Source organism: Folsomia candida, unplaced genomic scaffold, assembly GCF_002217175.1.
Source record: "Folsomia candida strain VU population unplaced genomic scaffold, ASM221717v1 Fcan01_Sc023, whole genome shotgun sequence".
Taxonomy (NCBI): Eukaryota; Metazoa; Arthropoda; class Collembola; order Entomobryomorpha; family Isotomidae; genus Folsomia; species Folsomia candida.
In genome coordinates this window covers 79,489-96,896 of record NW_019091215.1, presented here as the reverse complement: position 1 = coordinate 96,896, position 17,408 = coordinate 79,489, and the positions used below count along the sequence as shown (strand labels likewise).

The following is a 17,408-nucleotide window of genomic DNA, read 5'->3' as shown; positions in this document are numbered from 1 at the left end:
TGATACCCAGCTTGGTAAAAAGCATCCTGATTTTAGCCACATTTCCCCATTTCTCAGCAAAAGACACCAATATCTTGGACCCTGTTGTCCGTCTCAACGACTACTTCGATAATGAAAATAACTGCGACATACAAGTTATTTATGACCATATGACATCCGAAAATTACGGCACTTGCACCCGTCCAGTGACAATATTTCGAAGTTTTTTCCACCCTCGCCGAAGCCGGAATTGGGTTCAAGCCACCGGAAACAGTGTCACTAGTCGCGTAGGTGTGTGTAAAATTAGTCTGTTATTTCCATCCTTCTTTAAAGGGATATCCGGTGATAATATAAAGTTACAAAAATGGTTTGCAATTGCATAGCACAGGGGTTTACTTATTCTCAGAGAAAATGTCAGAACGTTGGTAACGACCACGACAAATGTTTATATCGTAACGGTATTGGCTTCAACATATCAGAAAAGAATTCTTAACCATAATTATTGAAAAATTGTTTTCGCCTTTACATCCAGCAACACGACAGAAAGTTGTGTAGTTCAGGCTAAATTATTTAAAGTGAGGTGTCAATTATTTAAACCTACGTTGGATAATATTGTAATAAAATTTAAATCGTTTAAATCGTCATAGACACCATAGTACTTAATGGCGAAAACCCACCTACATATTTTTACGGGCCTTTGAGAAATTTTAAAAATGTTGGGCGTCCTTGCTTTACTGGTCGGAGTGTATTCACAATTGTTCATTTGTTGTCGAAATAATTGGCTATAGTACATAATGGATTCGTAACAGAATTATTTTGAGTGTGCAAATAATATTACCTCAACATTACAACTCTTTTGACACAAATTTTTGCATTGACCATTAGTGAAGAAATTTTATTGTATGTATGCACATGTTATAAATATTGTATAGGCCTATTATGCCAAGATAAGTTGGGTAGTTAATTGCTAACTGATTTACAAACAAGGATATAATTGAACAATTTGTAAACGTGTCAAAACATTACGTAGTAATAATCTGCGGCGACCACAAACATATTGCTCAACTGCAGTCGTCATAATTTCAATATACATACATACATATATCGGTAGTAAGTTAGTATTAACTGAAGAAGGAAATACAGTAGAATTTGGAAATAGGTTTACCACTAATCGGTAACAACTTTATTATCATATTTATTGAAAATTTAGCTACTACTGGTGACAAAGTTTATTACGGTATTATTTTTTATATCCAAAAATCACAATTACAATCATTACATGTACTAGTTTGACATGTGTTTTATATGATTAATTAAAATAAAACATTAAATTGTATTACAACAGTTGCTACAAATTCAAAATAAATAACAATTTCATTTGATGTTGAACTATTAAACTGTCAAACTTAAAATTAAATTTCTCACTAAATATTACCGCATTTGAAACATTTGAAACCATATTTCTGGACTAAACAATATCTAGACTATGAATTCATAAATTTCTCACACGCTGCCAACATCAAGATAATACCAAAACTTGCTTTCTTCCCCATTCTCACCACAATAATTTCCTTCCCCATCTGCAAAATAACCCATCTCCGCCTGATATTTTACATCTACATCTTCTACATCTTTATTGTCTACATCTTTTAAAACCTTTGAAGTTGTAAATTTCCCAGGGTTAGAAATGCTGTGAATAAAAAACTTGTGAGCAAAGTTATGGCTTCCAGCAGCTATGTTAGGTTTCGAGCCTGGCTGATTTTTCCCAAAATTCGGGTAAAAATCCACCGTTCCATGGGGATTTTTACTACCATACAATTCACAGGTATGAATACAATCGACGATTGGAGCACACCTGTAGTTCATAAGAGGATTCCTCTCAAAGCCCGGCCGTGCAGGGTCAAGTCCGGTTACCCGGGAAAAAGGTAAATTATTTTTCATGCAAATTTCAGCCGTTTTTCCGATTAAGTGAGCACCTAAACTATGTCCAATTCCGTAAATTTTATTCTCGTCCTTGTCACTTTTACAAAGCTTTAGTAAAATAGTTGCCAGCCACTCGGCAGTTGGGATGACATTGCTGGCGGCCTGAGGGTAATTCGTTAACCCTAATGAGGACCCTGGACTCCAATCAAGGGCACAAATAACGCGATCATTATTATCCAGGCTAAATACCTTGTCCTTAACTTCATCCGACCATGCGTCAGGTCCGCTTTCAAAACCGTGTACTAAAACCAACATTCTGCCCTGATTTCGAAAAGAATCGTGAACTTTTTGAAGGAATTTTGAAGGAATTTCTTGATCATATACAATTTCATGAGCGGTCAAAGTAACGAATTTATCTGCATGGTAGCCAGTTTTTATATAAGTTATAAGCTTTGGATTAATTTGTTTGATTTTATAAGGTTTTGGAGGGGCTAAAGTTAAATTTGAAAAAATATCTACAAGTTGGGCGGAAGGGTTTGACGAATTGTAAAAAATTTCCCCACATTTGGCTGGAGGTTGTGCAATAAATTTAATGTTTTTTTCTGGTAAATGGGCTTCAATTTTAGATTTGCGTTTACTAACTGGTGGCTTTTCTCCTGATGAATGTGGATCATCTATACGTTTCGAATTTTTTGTCGCTTTCGAGTGCTGAGGTTCAGACTCAACTTGCTTTACCGTGGCGTCAACAGGGTGAATTTCATCCTGGAAAATTTTCACGTCATTCGAAACTACACTTGCTTCTTTCGAGTCCTGCATTTTAGCCAAGGTGCTGTCAGGTTTATCAGTGTTAATCTGCTTTTTCTCCTCTAATACATTTCTATCGGAAGGGTTTAACATCTTCTGGAGTATACAGACCGTCGCTGATTGTACAGCTATGTTCGAAACATATGTTGATAATGGTAGTATAACCTGGTCCAAACATAATTCGTGCATCATGTTACCCAGAACAGAACAAAGTTCTTTTACAAATAAACTAATCTTGTCAACAGTATAACTTCCTGCTGCTGCATCTAACTGTTTCCTAAATTCTTCCATTTTCTCATATTTCCGACTCTCAACAAGTTCTTGAGCCTCGTTCCATTTTAAGGCTTTACAGGTCAAGTATACTTTATTTGAATAGCGTGCATGGTAAAGTTCCAGATTTTTTATTATTACGTCATTCTCAATCCTCGCAATAAACGTGTACATGTCTACACCACCGAAAACCAAATGTAACGCTGTAAGCACAAGTTGGATTACGTTATCCCATTTATTACCTAAGTGTATCTGCGTATATACATTTGATAATATTGGAGCAAAAAACTGGTGTACCAATTTCCCTATGGGACTGTATCTAATGTTATGCGATTCCCCGATTAATGTTTGGAAAAAATTGTGTAAGTTATTTTCCTCGAAAACAGCGTCAATTGCGTAAATTCGACTTAGACGTTCCGAAAACCAAGGTTCACTTAATATTTGTGTTAGTCTTGTGTCAAGATTGGTGAAAATGTGGTGGTCAAATTTTGAAACAATGAATTTTGATGCAAGTTCACTGACCGAATTTGTAATTAAAGGTGCACTTGCAGTCAGAACCATCTTCCATAACTCGGGTGGTGCTTTAGCGCAACCAATTGAGAGTTTTGCTGCCCAACTTGCTTTAACGAGGTTACAAGTTCCATAAAGTACGATTGCAGCCCCCTTGCTGATAGCGTAATTGGACCAATTCATCTCTTCCCTTAAGTAAAGGGAATTGTACACGAGTTTTTTTAGATCGAATAATCCTTCAGTTAATAACAACGTTTGACGAAAACAAATCCCGGCTCCGATTTGTGCAATTGCAAAGGAGCCAAGAGCACACGAATTAAGAACTTGAATAGGACCTTCTTCGTAAACTCTGAAGAAGTGACTCAAACCTCGATATTTGTATTCTTGGATTATTTGCTTGGGAAAGGTGTACGAGCCGATATATAGTTGCTCTAATTTTAAGAATTCTTTCACGTAAATTTCCTTTTGTTCCAAGTTAACCCTACCAATTATTAGTTCTAATGAATGGTAAGAATCCGTTTGTAGAATTAGACAAAATTCTGCGTTGTTTTCTCGTAAAAATTTGATATAAGTGAGACACTTTTTAGAATCAATTTCACAAATTTTTAAAGTACAGTTTCTACAGGATAAGGCTTCCAGCCAAGCAACATTCGTTTCACGGGTTAAATCTACTTGAAATTCAACTTTTATTTTCTCCTCACTATTTGCCTCTGCAAAACTAAGTAATTCTGTCAGGTCAGAACTTTTAATGAAATAGGACTGATAGTCTTGGTAGGATTTAAGTGTCCCATTTCTCCATAAAGAAGATTGCAATGTTTGTCCCCTCCAAACATTACTGTTTGAGTCATTTGTCGATCCTTCAATTTCTAACGAGAGCACTGTAATATTGTTATGCGAAAGAATCTTATCCGCATCGCTGAAACACATCGGTTCCGTAATAAACTTGGTTTTACAACCGGAAATTGCGTCTCGAATATCTGCACTGGTTTCAATGTCAATATCAAAAGATGCATTTAAGGGTTGCTGGGAAATTGTAGTTATTGCCTTTGAAACACTTATCTTATCATGTAATTTCGGATTATCTATATTTCGTACGACTAGTTTTAATTTGGTGTGACTTGATTCAGCCTTCAAAATTTTTGAAGCCTCATTTTTACCAAGGTTTGAGAAAAACTTGTAACATTGCAATAACTTAAGGGCGTTCTTAACAGATATGTTTTCCAAACCAAGAGAAATTTTATCAGCACCAGAATTATTAATTGTATCGACATATTGGTCATACGTCCAACGTAGATCAGAATGTGCAGTTAGATCGCTGAATGAAATTAAATAATTCGAGAACTCCTCTAATTCTATAGCATCCTGTTTGTGCAATCCCGGGCAAATGTCGGGGGGACATTGGTATCCTGTCAATGTTGAGAAGTCCCGCCTTCTTATATCCTGCAACGCTAATGTCCCCCCGATGACGTCATCTTCCGCCGCCACTGGCAATCCCCTATGTAGTTTTGTAATATGGACAAATTTTCTATTTTTTTCGTCAAACGCACTGACATTAAAAAGTCTTAAACTCTTTTGAATTATTTCTCTAGCCGAGTAAATTTCCGTTAAGCATTTCCCAACCAATTCTTCCCTTGTGCGATATTTATCTGACAAATTTGACCCTATTTTTCCTTCTGAGATGGAACGACATTGTGACACGTGAAGGTATTCGTTCGTTGTATATTTGCTGCAAAGATTCAAATATTTTAGAGCTAGGATTTTGTAATTGTCTCGATTATCATCATATCCGTAAAATGCTGAATCCACGGATCGAGTTTGAATCGCTATATGTGCCAAACCCAGGTAGGCCGGAGCTGCAAAATGTCTTTCTGACTGCGAAACAATATTTAGCGCACAGGTGTAAGATGTAACGGCTCTAATTGTGTAATTCTTAAACCATCCGCTTTCATATAAATATGCATTGCCGACTTGAATGTGATGGAAAATATTAGGAATTTCTGAAATTGGATTTCTTATATAGGAATTTAAAACTTGCAAAAGATTTTTAAACTTTGAATCAATTTCTTCTGCGGGATAAGCTTCATTTTCAATTTCGTGTAAAAACAAACCCCACTGTGTCTCAATGGTGGAGAAAATGATTGGAATTTCTACGTCCCGGGATTGTTTACGAGATTTGTATAGCTTATAGCTATAGTTTATTTCATCCCGCATTTGTCTTAAGTTTTTACAATAATTCTCAAACATATTATCCGCCGCAATTTGGAGTGGAAGTCGGGCGTAGTAATTATCTAAATAATTTGTGCCCCCCTGTCCTGAATTGTTCACTATTAAATGTAACACTTTTTGCGTACTACCAAGCCCACCTTTCCTTCCTGTTCGACCCTCCACCTGCAACTCACCCCGGGAAATATCTTTCGGTTCAAATGTTAAGATAACATGCATTCCTCCAAAAGCTTCTAAATCATTGGCACAAATATCCGTCCCTCTTGCGGCCACAATTGTGGCAACGATAATTTGATTTGATGTAATTTTCTTAACTTGGTACTGCTCGCTTTTGTCGTTTCGAGTGTAAATTTTCATGTCTGGAGGATGTCTACATTTACTGAAATGATTTCGCAATTCTGCAAACATTTCTTGTGCGGCTGATATGCTTTTGCAAATGATTAAAATACCCCGATCGCATTTTAGCTGTAATTTGCAAGACTTTTTAATGAAATTACTCCATTCTTTTTTACCTTAGGTCTTAGTTTCCAACTTTTTTCTCCGGTTTTTATAAGGTTCTGGAACTTTTATGGAATCAATGCCGTAAACAGTTTTCATAAAAGATTGCGTTTCTGTGCCACCTATCGTACCCGTGTAACCGGTTATGTTATCGCCATATTTCTTAAGACAGGCCCGCACTGAGAGGAAATTACTCGGTAAACTTTCCGCATCTAGATTAACTTTGTTATCAATTTGTAAAAATTGTTGCAATCCATTCCCCCATTGCGACATGTTACGGATATCGCCAGTATTTAGGTAATCTACGGGAATCACTTTATCTTCCTCGACTACGTAATCACGTAAGTTTTTAAAAGAACTAGCAGCCATGCAAGACTCCACCCAGTTTGGGATTTGTCTTTTAACAAAGGGTTTAAAATATTCGGGGATGACGAACCTCTCATTTTCACCACAGATGCCAGCTTCGGCTATTTCATTCAGGAGCAAACACCTTAAATATTGGTCTAGATAATTTTTCAACCAATCAACTACGTCTGGAAGTAGGATGCCAATTTCTTGTATATCTCCGGATCCAGCAGTTCTTAAAAAAAGTTCCCAATCAGGTACACAAACTTGGCCATTATTTACTAATAAACATTTTTCATCATTCTTAACCAGGTAGAATCCTTCCTTAATACGATAATAGTCGTCTTTGCATTTAAAACACATTTTTAGCAGATACAAAAACTTTTCCCAAAGGAGAAAGTACACCGTTTTGAATAAATCCATTCCTGGCGTGACAGCAGAAAGTTTTGCGGTTGTTAAAAACTCATCGATCAGAAGGTTATCAGCTTCGTCAAGGATTACCTTTTCTCCTACTCTGTTTCCCAAAGTGTCAAGGAAAAAATATTTGTGTCTTATGAAATCAAAGCAAAATTGGGAGACAGTTCCGTAGACGATGTCAATTTGTTTTTTGTTTTTTATGTAACAGTTTTTTGTTCCGGACGAGTAAGGAAAACTATCCACGTTGCAGCTAACAGTTATGTCAAGGATTTCAAGAAACTTCTCATGGAGTCTCATATCTCTTTGAGCTAGTTCCAGGCTTGACGTATAAATGTCTACGGTGCGCATGTGCAAAGCATGAAATGCTGCGACACAACTAATTATTGCAGTTTTGCCGGCTCCTGTAGCTATTTCGTAAATATTTTTAGTGTTGGAATTTAAAATGGAAATTAAGACCGAAAATGTTTGATGTATGGTGAGAGAAATTCCTTCAGAAATTTTTTTAGCGTGGTAAATAACGGATAAAATTTCAGTAATTGAACAGTTGTGATACTCATGACAATGATTTCTAAAATCTGTAGCCCAGGAGTTAACCTGGTTTTCTGTCCAATCTGTAATGAGGCCAAATTCAGGTTTCAAGCTTGAAGTCATATTTTGGTCTAGAATTTTGTTTAATTTTTTTTTAACAAGATTTTTTAAAAGTTGATTTTGTCCTGCGACATTTCCTTCCAAGTGTTTTGGTTTATTTTTCGAATCTGCAAAATATTCTTCGACGATTTTTTGCCCAGATTTCACTTGTACACCATCGTCTCTCCAAATCATTTTATTCGCATGTGCAACCCAAGTCTCAGATTTTCTGTTTTTTAAATCATTCGCAAGCGAAACAATATTTTTATACTTGTAGAAAGCTATCAACTCAATCACGTTTCTAAGTGCTTTTGCTTCCCAATTTGTTTTTGGGGTTAAGATTGAAATAAATTGCGAAAGTTGTCTAAAATCAAAGCCATCGCTAATTATCTCAAGGAGTGAACTTCTGTATATATCTGCATATTCAATATTCTCCACCCTACTCAAAATCCTCTCCGTTTTTAAAAGGTTGTAAAATTCCTGGATGGTTTTGCTCTCAGTTAAAATCTTAATGTACACGTCTGGCTGTATTTTGAAAACATGGATGAAATTAACAATTTCGTTTAACATTGAAATTGAAGATCTTTCCTCCGCTGTAATTGAACATAAATTGATTGCGTGTAAAAAATCTGGGAAAATTTCTTGCAACTTGAAAGCAAGTTCTTCTTGTGAAGTAGTACACTCATTGTTTCCACTTAATTTCTTTACAAAAGCAAGCCACATGCAGGAAACAATTTTTTGATTAATTTGACCTTTGTTATCAGAAAATGTAAGAAAATGGGAAATTTCTGCCTGAACTTCTGGAAACATTGAAATCACGGTTAAATAAGTAAAAATTATGTCGAACCCCAGCCTATGTTTCTTTTCGAAATAAAATAAATCTGGAAGAAATTCTGCCACGTCGACATAATCCTTAACGGAGGTCCAAATTTCTACGAGTTTTTCAGACCGAGTACCATCCATCTCTGCGAGATGGAGTGCAAATAAGTTAAAAACTGCGGTAACTTCTTCTTGTGTGATGTCTTGCTTGCAAACACATTTGAAGATCAGCTTCCAAACCGAGTTTTCATTTACCTTTATCATCACATCGTTTTCTAAGTTGTTTTTGTAAAATTTTGTAAAATTTATTTTTTCGCATAAATTGTTTTGTCGGGTAAAAAAGGATTTTGCATTATCTGGTAATACCAAACCATTCTTTTCCGCTTCTAGTATACATTCAACCGTTTCCAGAGGGCATTGAGACTTGCGGCTTTTAACCATTATTTTTTTAAGTACCTGGTCTACTTTAAGACAAAAGTTTTCTCTAATCATGAATTTGTAGCAAAGCAGCAGAGATTTTGTAATTTGCACTTTTTCGTTAAAAAAGAAATCCTCAATTGTTTTTTCGACCTCCGTATTTACACGGCACCTTTTTAGGATGATGAGATAAGATAAAATCTGCGATACAAGTTGAGGATGGTGACATTTTTGGCTTAATACTTTACTTAAATCGACTTGGCAAAACTTGTCATTATAATTTCCTGCTTTTAATCTTTCTAAAATCTGTTGTAATTCAGATTCGCAAACCAAATTGTTTGGTGACTGATCGGAAAATCGTTCCCCAGACGAGACTTTATCTTCTTTAATATTAATATGAGGCGAAATATTAATAATACATTTGTCACACTGGGTAAAAAAATTATTTCTTAAATCTGGGTCAATTTCATAATTGTAAATTGTGTCAAGTAATTCATTGGGTAGGGCACAACCGTAAAAAATCATTTTTTGCGTTATCGCAAACACCAATGCATTTATTGGTACACTAGCATCAACACAACAAGATATTATACGCTGCCACTCAAATTCAGGAATTGGCTCGGTATTGAATTCAATTCCATCTAATAATGACTGCAAGTCATCTCTCGGGGTTTTGGAGATGTCGAAAATTTTAGAAACATTTTGATGACAGGACATTAAGTTTGAAGGGATCCTGGGATCTACGATTTTATATTTGTCATATATTTTAATGATGCCAAATTTTGTCAAATGGTTAACGGAAGTATCGCTAAATATTTGATAAAGTCGATCAACAATTTCTTTTCGTAAAACTATTCCTTTCTTACATAGAAGTTCAACACTATGAACAAAACCGTTTGAAAATTCAGTTGGGTTTTGCAATTTTAGCAAAAAATCGATCACCTTTTTACTGTCAATCAGATCCGTAAATTCGCAAATATTTTCAAGATATGCAAAAATTAGGAACAAATTTTCAGGTGCGCAATCAAATAGGTAGGAAAGCACTTCATTCGACACTGAGGTTCGCGTCTGAATAGAATTTACAAGAAGAAATTGGGCAATGTGATTTTTTTGTTGCTCAGCACAGTCTGAAAAATAATTTGCAAAATTGTTACATGTCTTCTCTGAAAATTGATAATTGGTGTGCTCAACTATCTCTGTAAATAAGTCTGCCATACAATCCACATTGTCAGGATTAATTGTTGTTTCTAAAGCTGCAATAATCTTGACAGGAAATTTTTGCGAATTCTTCGCAATTTTGTTTAAAATTTGATACCATTTGATTTTTTTTGAAGGTGATTGCCTTTCTAAAATGGGACAAATTGAAGTAAAAAAGTACAAAGTCACGGAATAGCCTGATTCAATTGATTGCATTAAAAAGTCTAAGCAACCGTTCGATTCTGTGTCATACTTCGCATCTCTAAGAATATCAACTGCGCGATCCATCTCCACTGACAAAAATATATTGTCCGGGAGATGTTGGTTCTCATTAATTTTACAGAGGATTTCATGCAATTCATAAACAGCATAAGGACAACCCTCCATAAATCGGAAATTATGAATGCCATATACACATTCCTCAGAAAGAACAACTTTGTTCTGCACAACTTTGTGCATTACGGATAAAACTACATCTTGCAAATCTTTATCACTTGATAAGAAATTGGTTTCAATAAATGAAACAATTTTCCTTGATAATGGCACAAATTGCTTTTGTCTATGGTATTCGTGTACAAGTTCAAGTGATATTTTTCTCAAGTCTAGTAGCGGACTTGACAATCCGATTTCAATTAAGGGAAAATGGGTTTCTGAAAATGTCGAGTTTATTTTATTTTCCAAGTTGAAGATCACCGATGTTTTAAGGATTTGAATGATTTTAAAAACAACATCAGTCGTGGAAACATAGTTTAGCAAATCGGGTAAGAATTGAAATATGGATTCCGGAATGTTTTCTTGACTTTGTAACAAGTCTAGGAAAATATGGATCAATTCTATCCTAATTTCATTATGACAGTCTGCACGGGTTATGAAGGATTGCAATTTCAAGTATATTAATTTATCAAGCGGTGCATTTGCCATAAGTACGATTTGTTTGATGGACCTAGACAGCAAAATTTTAGAATCCAAATGTTCCCGACCTTTACTGGAAACAAATTTTAATATAGACTCGACATGATCTATGGTGAGCCCAACGTTAATCCGTTGATTTTCGCTTGCGTCCTCGTATGCTTTCCCTGATTGGCAAATAACAGTTGCGGCCAGTAAGGATAGTGACATGCTTAGAGTTACGGTATCAGAAGTATTTTGAATATGGCGCGTATTGTTTTTTTGAACTACTCTATCACTAGTAAGGAAAGGAATTAAAGAAGACAAATTCGGAATGATTTCATTTTTCCTGACATATGCCAAATAGACCAAAAGTTTTGACGAAAAGAGTTCTTTTTCTCGTGTTACAGACCGTACAAGATGGTCAAGACCAGTATTAGTTGTAGGTTGTTGTTGGTCAATTATTAATATTATAAAAATATTTAGCAATTCTGATAGCTCAACATCTTCAGTTTGTTTAGTCATGTTCATTAAATTTTCTGGCCAAACCGAATATAATTTAGGCGATTGCTTATTTTCAAGAAAAGATATTAAAGCTCTTGCCGAAATTCTTCGTAGCTGGATGTGAAAACTTAGTGAGTGTAGGCACTTAATAATTTCGCTAATTTTACTATTGACAATGTCATTCCTTTCATTCCTAACAATTTTTAGGAAGGCTTCCTCCAATTTTCCCGACTCAAAACCGTTCACAACATTATGGCTGAAGCAAGTGATGACTGCGTGACATAAATATTCGGGACTAATGGAATCGTGTTCTAGCAAAAGGTAAGCATAGTCTCCAATAATTTCGTGGTCATCGATTACTAATCCTTTCAATATATTTAAATTCTTGTCCGTCCATTCAATTTTATCATGGGCGTGATAATGTTTAATTATTTTGAGACATGGAGCTTGACAATATTCATTATTTAAAGCAGCAAAAAGTACATCTATTGTTTCAGTAGGAAAAAGCTGCTTTTTTGAAGCAACAGTTAGAGTTTGTAATGCTATTTGTGGATTCAAAGGAGATAATAAATTTCCAGATACCGAACGTTTCAGACACTGTTCTACCTCCTGAAGCTCAGATAAATTTAGGCAGCGAGTTTCAGCCCGTTGTAAGAGAATGCTTGGCATAAGAATTTGAGTAAAAACTTTATCAAATAGACCCCTCCCACTTCCCGTTGTGGGTTCTAATGGGGGAGCCGACTCCAATTGTGAATTACTACTTTCCACGTGATAGAAAATGTCTTTGTAATCCATTTCTGCTAAAAGAGCAGTATCAACTTGTGTTTTTTCCTCCTCGTATTGAAAAACTTGCAATGTGCTTTGTGGAAATTTAGCTGAAGTAACGTAATCATCGAAATCGACGATAAACTCGCTACTATCAATGGCTCCAATGAATTTCAGCAATTCTTGTTTTGTGACATTAGAAATGTTTAAATTTTGGATTTCCTCAACCGTCAAATTTGAAGGACGTTCTAAAGCTTTTAAAAAGTCTAAATAGCCCTTTACTAATTCTGAAAGCACTTTCTGTACGGCAGGCCGTAGAGAGGAGGATAATAACAGTTTTTCTAAAAGTCTAATCTTTTCTGCTAACACGGAATTCTCCGTGTCATTAAATTTAGTGTCCAAATGTTTTACGTTATAGTTTAAAGCGGACAAAATTTGTAGCAAAGTAGGTATGTTCTCATCGTACTCTTCATAGGTAATTGTACTAATTACTGTTTCTAGCATGGAAATAAATACTTCAAAAGGAACGCCAAATAACCGAGATATTCGAATGAGAGTTTTAAAATTAGTCGTGATGAACTGGACCTGACTCATTTTTGAGGCGCGAAGATTTTCAAAGATATCCTGAAGTCTGCTCCGGGCCTGCGATCCGTTGTATGATTTGGATAGAGAAAAAATTTCCCGCGAGAGAGGATCCATGGTGATTGTTGATAAGGAAACTTGACACTGGTTACTTCGGTTGGGCCTAAAATACAAATAATCCAGATTTCATAAGAGGTTTACTAAAAAATATCAAAATCAGTGGCCGTAGGAGCGGTGAGGATATTTTCAATGTAGGATATGTTTGGTCTAGATCAGGATTAGAATATTATAGGAACCTCGAAAACCGAGACTAAATGTCCACACAGAGTGTGTTATCAGTGTTCCGCGGATACTGATTGGTTTATTTTGTGTACAGCCAAAATAAAAATAAAAATAAAGAATATGATCTTGATGCATTTCTAACATACGTTTATATGTAGGTTCCTTTTCTTTCAAGGTCACGAACAAGTTCCGTTTTCTGTACACTCTAAACAAAGTTGTAGAAAATTTCTACAAGGTTGTGTAAAATTTTGTCCAAGGTTGAGTAAAAAAGAGGATGACACAACCGTTGGTTAAATTTTACTCAACTTCGTTGAGTAACTTTTGCTCAGCAAGTTGTGGAATTTTTACTCAGCAAGTTGTGGAATTTTTACTCAGCAAGTTGTGGAATTTTAACTCAACAAGTTGTTGAATTTTTACTCAACTTGCAGTTAAAAAATCATCAATAAGTGATTAAAATTTACTCTTTGGTTGACCAAAGGTTGCTTTTTATGCTGATTAAAATACATTCTTTACCTTCTTAAAATTCATTATTTATTATTATTGTACTCGTTTTACATTTTATAAATTCTACATAAGTACAAAACAATTAATTATCATAAAGATACTGGGATATTACTTCCAAATACTAATTATGTACATACATACATACATACATACATACAAGTATAATTTTTAGAGATAATCTGACGAAGCCCTTATCTATTTACTAACCTCTCTGGTTGTAATTAATTTAAATGTGTGGGCAACTGATGAAATCATTTCAGCAACCGTGTTCTTATGGTAAACCAGCGGCACCGTCCAGCAAATTAAAAAAACTGTCGTCGTCATCGTTCCCTGCAAAAAAAAATAAGCACAAATAAATATTTTATTTTATAACTATAGTTAAAAAAATAAATAAAAATCACCTTACCTTTTAACTTATCTGCAGATTGGACTCCACCGGTTATTTTAAGAGATTTTTCAAGTCGTCGGGCCATTTTAAATATTGACTAATGATGATCGAATAAATTTACTGCTGCTTCTTTTTAAACTTGCTGTAACCAACTGACAGCGTTCGTGTGGCTGATAAATAGGCGAAGTTGATTTTACTCAACGCGTTGAGTAAAAATTAATCAACGTGTTGAGTAAAAGTTAGTCAACTTGTTGTGCATTTATCGCCCAACATTGATTAATTTTATATTTAATCAGAAAAAAAGTCAAATTTTGTTCAATGTTGAGTAAAACTTGCTTTACACAACTTTAATGTGTAAATTTTACGCTTTAGAAGTATAAATTTTGTCCAACGTTGACAAAAATTTGATCAACTTCATTTTACTCAACCAGCTTTGCTCAACTTTGTTTAGAGTGTATCATTTACAAAGTCGAGTATTGGTTTTCTATCTTCACTCCTGAAATTTTTATAAAATTTGCATCTTAAACTTATTATATACAAATTTATGAACCATGGTCAGTTTCAAATATTTGCAAGTAATTCCTGATATATTAATATTAATCAAAAATATTACCAAAAAAATTCTGAAATAGCAAATTTATCCCACTTTAGTAAGACATTAACCTTTGAGCACAAATGCATACTCCGAAATACTTCATTTAGTTATCAAAAAAGGTAAATGTTTTACAACCTGTTTACTTGAAAAACATTAGGTGCTTATGTGAGCCAGTGCTTGTATTAGTTCATGAGTACACTCCTCTTATAAACTCATAAACATTCAAATTTACCAAATGAGTCAGTTGGTCTGAACATATGGCAATTTACAATACGTTCATATTGACTTTTCCTGGCTTATGAGAATTATCATTGAGCTGGATGGTGTTTTAGTTTGCACATCACACCACTCTACAAATAAAGAATTAGCATTATGATTCAATATGCTGTCCTGTCCATGTCCAAATGCGATTTAGACTGGCATTTTCTTATAACCTGTCAAGTGGCAAATGTGGATAATTCATTTGTATAAAAACAAGTTTATAGATGGATTGATTGATTGATTGATTGATTGATTGATTGATTGATTAAGCTTTATTCAAGTGTCTACCAAGTTCACAGTAACAACAATAAACACAGGATTGATGTTCGATTTGAGGGACAGCAGATTTGTGCACTTTAATATTATGAAGTACATACTTCTTCACGATAAAATCACTCTCGAGGTTCGGTTAGGTTAAGATGCTATGTACATATGTATTATGTTCATAATTTTGTACATATTACGAGACGTGAGATACGAGACGTATGTACATACATACAGTCTATTAATCCACCTATAAAATTTTCACCATAAATGAATTATCTACATTTGCCACTTGACAAGTGATAAGAAAATGTCAGTCTAAATCCCATTTGGACATGGACAGAATAGCATGTTGAATCCTACATAATGTTAATTCTTTATTAAGTAGCTTCAGCTACTTTATGTGAAGACTTTGTCCGTCTGTCTGTCTGTCTGTCTGTCTGTCTGTCTGTCTGTCTGTCTGTCCGTCCGTCCGTCAGCAGGATAACGAGAGAACGGATAAAGACAATCGAAATCGGTTTTTGCCATCATACATAAGACCCCAGGGGGAGGATCCTATCAACTTTTGGGTGCAACCGGACCACCCCCCCCCCCTGATTTTTAGTGCAATTTAATCTATGGACGAAATTGAGCTAAATTAAGTGTTCCCGAGTTGTCCCACACCCCCTCGTCGCCAGGGGGTGTGGTCGGAGCAAAATGAGATTTTTACAAAAAATTAGTCTATAGATGAAATAGAGTGAAATTAAGTGTTCCCGAGTTGTGCCACACCCCCTCGTCGCCAGGGGGTGTGGTCGGGGCAAAATGAGATTTTTTCAAAAAATTAATCTATAGATGAAAAAGAGTGAAATTAAGTGTTCCCGAGTTGTGGTGGGAGTGGTTGAGATGAAGTACGTCTGAAGCTACTTCCGTATGTGCGTTTGCGACGGTTTATTTGTATGTCAAAAATCCATAACACCAACTAGCTCATTGATAATTCTCATGAGCCAGGAAAAGTCAATGCAAATATATTGACTAGGGTAAATTGATTCGTGAAAGAAATTCGAAAATTTTACCTAGGATATCATTGCGAATCTGGATTCTAGGATGAATCACGTACATATGTACCTTGTATCCTGAAGGGTTGTAATTCTACAGATTTCGGATAGCGAGGGGATAATTCCACTTTGTGGAAGCCCTCTGTGATTAGAGGGGGTGATTATCGTCTTGGAGAAGATTAAGCCAGTTCAAACCAAGTTTAATCCCTACATACACAATACTAACTAATTACAATTACAAATTAATTAAGTAAAATTGCGATAAAAATGTTGAATTTCTACCTTTAATTGTTCATTCCTAGGTATGATAAATGTTTTAAAATGATTTAGAGAGGGTGGTGTATTGAAAACTTGTGAGTGTGTGGAAAATTGTGACCGTTGAGCAGGATGGAGAGAGAATGATACGTTACTCCTGGCAACGAATGGAAGTGTGATGGCCTCAATAAAAGAGTTGAACTATGTACGAGAGATTGCTTAAGGGGTTTGGAGTGAAGAGATGATGCCAATGAGTCATTGGCAATAACTCATCCAGTCATTCCCTTGTACATATTATCTCCTTATACAGGATGGGATTTAGTGTTAACTGAATTTGCAAATTTACATACTCCAGACTCGTTGTGTGTGGAGGATTAGGATGTAAAACATGCTTGTTGAAAAAATAACCTGATAAGTAAGTTTGGATTAAGTGGTACATGTAAATAGATATGATAAAAAAAATGTCTTTCCAACGGCCCATTCGTATCCTTGCTAAATAAATTTCCTCTGTCGCAAAAACATCAGGGGGTGGTCCTAGACCCCCAAATATATATATATGTATATTCTTAATCCACTTGCCGAGAGCTTTCTAACGATACCATACTCATGTGGTGACGTGAGAGCCCAAATTTTCATCCAAATTTTTTGAAATTTTTTCCTCGAATTTCCAAAAACGCTCGATTCGGATTGTAGAGAAAAAAATTAGGAATCCTTTGGTGAAAGTGGCATTTCCATATCTTTTTCCATGACAGAGAAATTCATATCCCCGTTTGCAGTTTTTGCTACTTTGGGCCCCTCCCCCTGGGGAAAGGGGCGGAGTTGAACCAAATTATTGGTACCGCTGCACTCACAAAAATCACCTATACAAACTGCAAATCTTATATAGCAAAATCAATTTTTTTGTCTTTCGAAATTCCGGTTTACATTATTGCTACTCTATAATATTAGTAAGTTTACTAAATAATGAGAATAAATATTTTGACCAAACTACTGTGTGGTGTGTTAGCGATTTTGAAATTAATTGTGGTGGAATTCTTGTTATTGTCACGTTAATTTC

The 17,408-nt window shown here is 35.2% G+C and overlaps 2 protein-coding genes across 14 annotated transcripts; both read right to left on the bottom strand.

The window, feature by feature from the left end:
- Nucleotides 1-845: 845 nt before the first annotated feature.
- On the bottom strand, nt 846-6,252 carry LOC110858933. Its single transcript, XM_022107815.2, has one exon. The coding sequence runs from the start codon at nt 6,115-6,117 to the stop codon at nt 1,483-1,485; it is 4,635 nt and encodes a 1,544-aa protein (XP_021963507.2). The 5' UTR covers nt 6,118-6,252; the 3' UTR covers nt 846-1,482.
- On the bottom strand, nt 6,189-16,524 carry LOC110858986. Of its 13 annotated transcripts, none has more exons than XM_035859032.1 (5): nt 16,379-16,524; nt 16,115-16,321; nt 14,408-14,438; nt 13,197-13,255; nt 6,189-12,931 (listed from the first exon to the last, which is right to left on the bottom strand). In XM_035859032.1, the coding sequence occupies exon 5, from the start codon at nt 12,883-12,885 to the stop codon at nt 6,223-6,225; it is 6,663 nt and encodes a 2,220-aa protein (XP_035714925.1). In that variant the 5' UTR covers nt 12,886-12,931; nt 13,197-13,255; nt 14,408-14,438; nt 16,115-16,321; nt 16,379-16,524; the 3' UTR covers nt 6,189-6,222. The 13 variants fall into 13 exon arrangements, 4 of the variants coding, with proteins under 4 accessions (XP_035714925.1, XP_035714923.1, XP_035714924.1 ...); XM_035859030.1 differs by having other exon boundaries at nt 16,115-16,303; XM_035859031.1 differs by having other exon boundaries at nt 16,167-16,303.
- Between the last annotated feature and the right edge of the window lie 884 nt (nt 16,525-17,408).

Excerpts from the sequence above, each read along its gene's own strand:
- LOC110858986 (XM_035859032.1), bottom strand. The coding sequence starts at position 12,885 with ATGGATCCTCTCTCGCGGGAAATTTTTTCTCTATCCAAATCATACAAC.
- LOC110858933 (XM_022107815.2), bottom strand. The coding sequence starts at position 6,117 with ATGTTTGCAGAATTGCGAAATCATTTCAGTAAATGTAGACATCCTCCA.